We start from the raw sequence: 3,470 nt of genomic DNA, 5'->3' as shown, positions 1-3,470 counted from the left end.
ACAGGTGGACAGGGACTGGCAGACAGGGGACCAGTGGACAGGAGACCGACGGACAGGGGACCAGTGGACAGGAGCCCGGCAGACAGGGGACCGGCAGACAGGAGCCCGGCGGACAGGGGACAGGCAGACAGGGGACAGGTGGACAGGAGACCGGCAGACAGGAGCCCGGCGGACAGGGACTGGTGACAGGAGACTGCGCCTACAGCAGCGAACCATTCGCCATGAGCCCAGCTCCGCCTCGGGGATGTTAGGGAGGGGAACGCGTCTCAAGGTGCCCTGGAACCAGAGCTGAAGATTATGACTCCATGTAAGTGCATCTCCTTAGAAGATGCAAAGACGCTTTAACTGCTTTAGTAAAAGGGAAGTCTAGAGGACAGCCAGGCTGGAGGTGCACGGGCCCAGGGAACCGGGAAAGCTAACAGAAAGGCAAGACCCAGGCCCCGCTCTGTGCAAGGACTCTCTGAAGACGCCGCATGGGCACTCCGAGCCAGAGCCAGCACCGCGCTGCTGTGCTCTCGGGAGAGGAGCGCCCAGGGGCCGGGCATCGTGGACGTCGGCAGGTCACGGACGGGAGCTCCTGACCCGAATCTCCTGAGCATCTTTACAGTGCTCTGCTCTGTCCCCACAGGCCCCGTCCTGCTGTAATTTCAGCCTCTGGAACGAGGCACCATCTGCAGAGGGGAGGAGCTGGGATCCCAGCCGGCTGTCCTCGGTGCGTTCCGGGACCCAGGTTCCCAGTGGAGGCCGGGTGAGTATAAGCCTGACCCCACCTGGAGCTCCCAGCAGGGACTCTCCTGCACCTCCCAGGTCTGCAGGCGTGGTTTCCTCCCGCCCTGATGCCACCCCAGGGATGGGCACCAAATCAAGGGAGCCGGACCTCGCGTGTCAGGAACCTCGTGACACCGACTGTGACCTGTGACCCGAAGGCCGCACCTTGCAGAACTCTCTGGCACAGCCACCCTGCCCAGTGCCTGCGCAGCCCCAGGCCCCAGAGGGGACAGGACCCGACTCGGGAGAGCGTGGCCGGAGTAGCAGGGCGATCTCCTGTCCCTCAGCCGTCACTGTGGGCCCCTACGGAAAGGCGGGGGCTGGGAGGCAGGTGCAGGGAGTGCCCGGCACTGACGCTGCTCAGTCCCACTGGGAACCAGCCTTGGGTAACGCACCTCGGGTCACCATCACTGCTACGCTGACTTCCATTACGGATGCTGATAAATTCTGGTGCGAGTTATGGAATTAAAAACCTAAGGATGACTCAAAGTTACCTGAGAATATGGGTCACAAGTAGCATCTGCAGGACGAGGAACGGGTAGGAGAAGCTCTCGCGGAGAGGCGGCGTCCACATCACCCGGGTGCACTGAAAAAGTTCAGAGTGTTTGATGCTCTTCGAGTTTAGGCAGGTCAGACCGACTGAGAGGTGCCATTTCTGGAGGCCGGCCGGTGGCGTGGTGGTTAACATGGCTGGATCCCACAGGGCTGACTGGCCTTGAGTCCCAGACCTGAGAGTTTGAAAATCATGCCAGGCATGTGCACGCATGCCCAAAACCCTGAGAGAGAACGGAGGGAGGACTGTGGTGTGGCCATTCCCTCTGAGGGCGCCTTCTCACTTTCTCATCTGTCTCTGTCTTTCTCCCCGTGGAGGCACACACCCCATAGCAAACTAGAAAAACAAAAAGTTGCTGTTTATGAAAACAAAGAGGAGCACTCGCATTGAAACAGTCTGTTGTTAGGGTGAGCGACTAGACCTTCCACAAACAGCAGGGCCCAGAAGGCAGCTTCCTGGGACAGCCAGCATGGCTCTGGTGCACGCAGTGCCAACACCAAGACCGCCAGCCAGCCAGTGCCAGAGGCCGCGGCCACCCAGGAAGGGCGAAGAGGCGGCAAGAACACGCTCCACCAAAGCGAGAATGTTTCATGTGAAGTGGCCCTTTCCCACGGTCCAGCAGCACTATCCACAATCCACACCTTGACTTCTTCCTACTCCTCAGTTCTCCCATTTTGCCTACAACGCTGCCACGAAAGGACATTCCGTGGATGTACCTGCCCTTCGCACGCTCCCTGGGCTGCACAGGATTTAAGGTGAGAAGGGCTCGAAGGACATAAAGCCCTAAGACGATCAGGGTCAACCTTTCTGCAAAGCGCAGTTTGGTCTTAAATAAGGTACTATCCCAGCTCAGTGCTCAATCATTTTCTGCATATATACCAAGCACATGAAGAAGTCAGACTTTCTATTTAAAAAGCTGCAATGGATTAAAGTACGCATTCTGCCGTTACTACGGCGAGGTGGGGCTCACTAGAAGAGACCACAGACTCCGGGTCAGGAAGGGCCCCTGGAGAGCCTGCGTGGGGCAGCCATGGCAGCGTCTGCCTGTCACTCCGGCCCTGCCGCAGGCTCCCGAGCGTCCCGCTGCCACTCTGAAATCTGACTCCTTGTCCCCACTTTTCTGCCGAAGCTCAGATCCCTCATGAAATCAAAGATACCTGTTTAGGAGTGGACCACACCTCCAGAGAATTCCGAAAAGGCTGGGAAGTCTTTTCAGTAATACGGTATTTGTGGTCATTGGAACACATTTTTAAAGGCTGTCTGTTTAGATTAACTAGAGGCTTCAGTGTGATTGACAGTAAAGTATATACCCGACGTCTATACAAGCTACTGGGTCACCGGGGAAGTCATGGCAAAAAGCCCGTCATGACTTTCCCGATGACCCTGTATCATTCTCTGTGCTGAAGCCGAGTATTCACGCTACAGGACACACGGTTTGAGAATTTCCTTCGTGAGACTGTCCACCAACAGCTTCTGTTACCCAAATTCGAGTACGCTGCAATGGTTGCGGAGTTGCTTCCGTTCTCTGAAACGCACTACCCCTCCTGAAAGGCGGGGTGAGCACCCGACCACGGGACTGAGACGGGCGTTCTCCGTCCAGACGCTGGGCGTGAGTTCACGCGCGCGACGGACTTCTGTCCTCCACGCGGACAGACGAGGCTCAGACACAACCGCGTTCCTGGAGACGCCGTGTGATCTGACGGCAGGGACGATCTGGTTTCATCACGCCGCAAGTGTCGGCAAACATTTTTAACTATAATTTTCCAGAGAAAATAAAAATCGCCTACTCCACAGTTTGACAGTTGAAAACGCCAACGCTTCTCCAGGGCATTTTCTGGACAGTGAAGCATTCCAGAAGGAAGTTGTCACGTCTGCTGCTCCGAGCAGGTCACAGCGACGCACGCTGCGCCGGGCAGAGAAAGCCATTCCCGGGAGGGCAGGGGTGAGGCTCCCCTGCAGACGCCCCTGGCCGCCTGGACCTTGCTGGGAGGAGCCGGGTTTCTACACCACGTAAGACTCGGGCTAAGGAATTACGACGGCTCCATGTTCCCGCGTCTACTTTCACAGTCTCGGCAGGACAGCACGCGCTACCTGACCCCCGACCTCGCAATAAACACGGGTCGGGGCTCGGGCTCCCCCTCCCGGGCAG

General features: G+C 57.7%; 1 protein-coding gene across 1 annotated transcript in view; it reads right to left on the bottom strand.

Moving 5' to 3' along the window:
• The window catches only part of DPY19L1 (dpy-19 like C-mannosyltransferase 1), a gene marked incomplete at its 5' end in the record, with an annotated part of 75,772 nt that overhangs the window by 47,060 nt on the left and 25,242 nt on the right, over positions 1–3,470 (bottom strand). Inside the window, 1 exon segment of the mRNA XM_027766866.1 lies at positions 1,263–1,354. Coding sequence (XP_027622667.1) covers positions 1,263–1,354 — 92 coding nt within the window.

This window comes from Tupaia chinensis, unplaced genomic scaffold, assembly GCF_000334495.1.
Source record: "Tupaia chinensis unplaced genomic scaffold, TupChi_1.0 Scaffold143756_1, whole genome shotgun sequence".
Taxonomy (NCBI): domain Eukaryota; kingdom Metazoa; phylum Chordata; class Mammalia; order Scandentia; family Tupaiidae; genus Tupaia; species Tupaia belangeri.
Note: the sequence above shows the minus strand (reverse complement) of the source record. Positions and strands in the feature narration are given on the sequence as shown.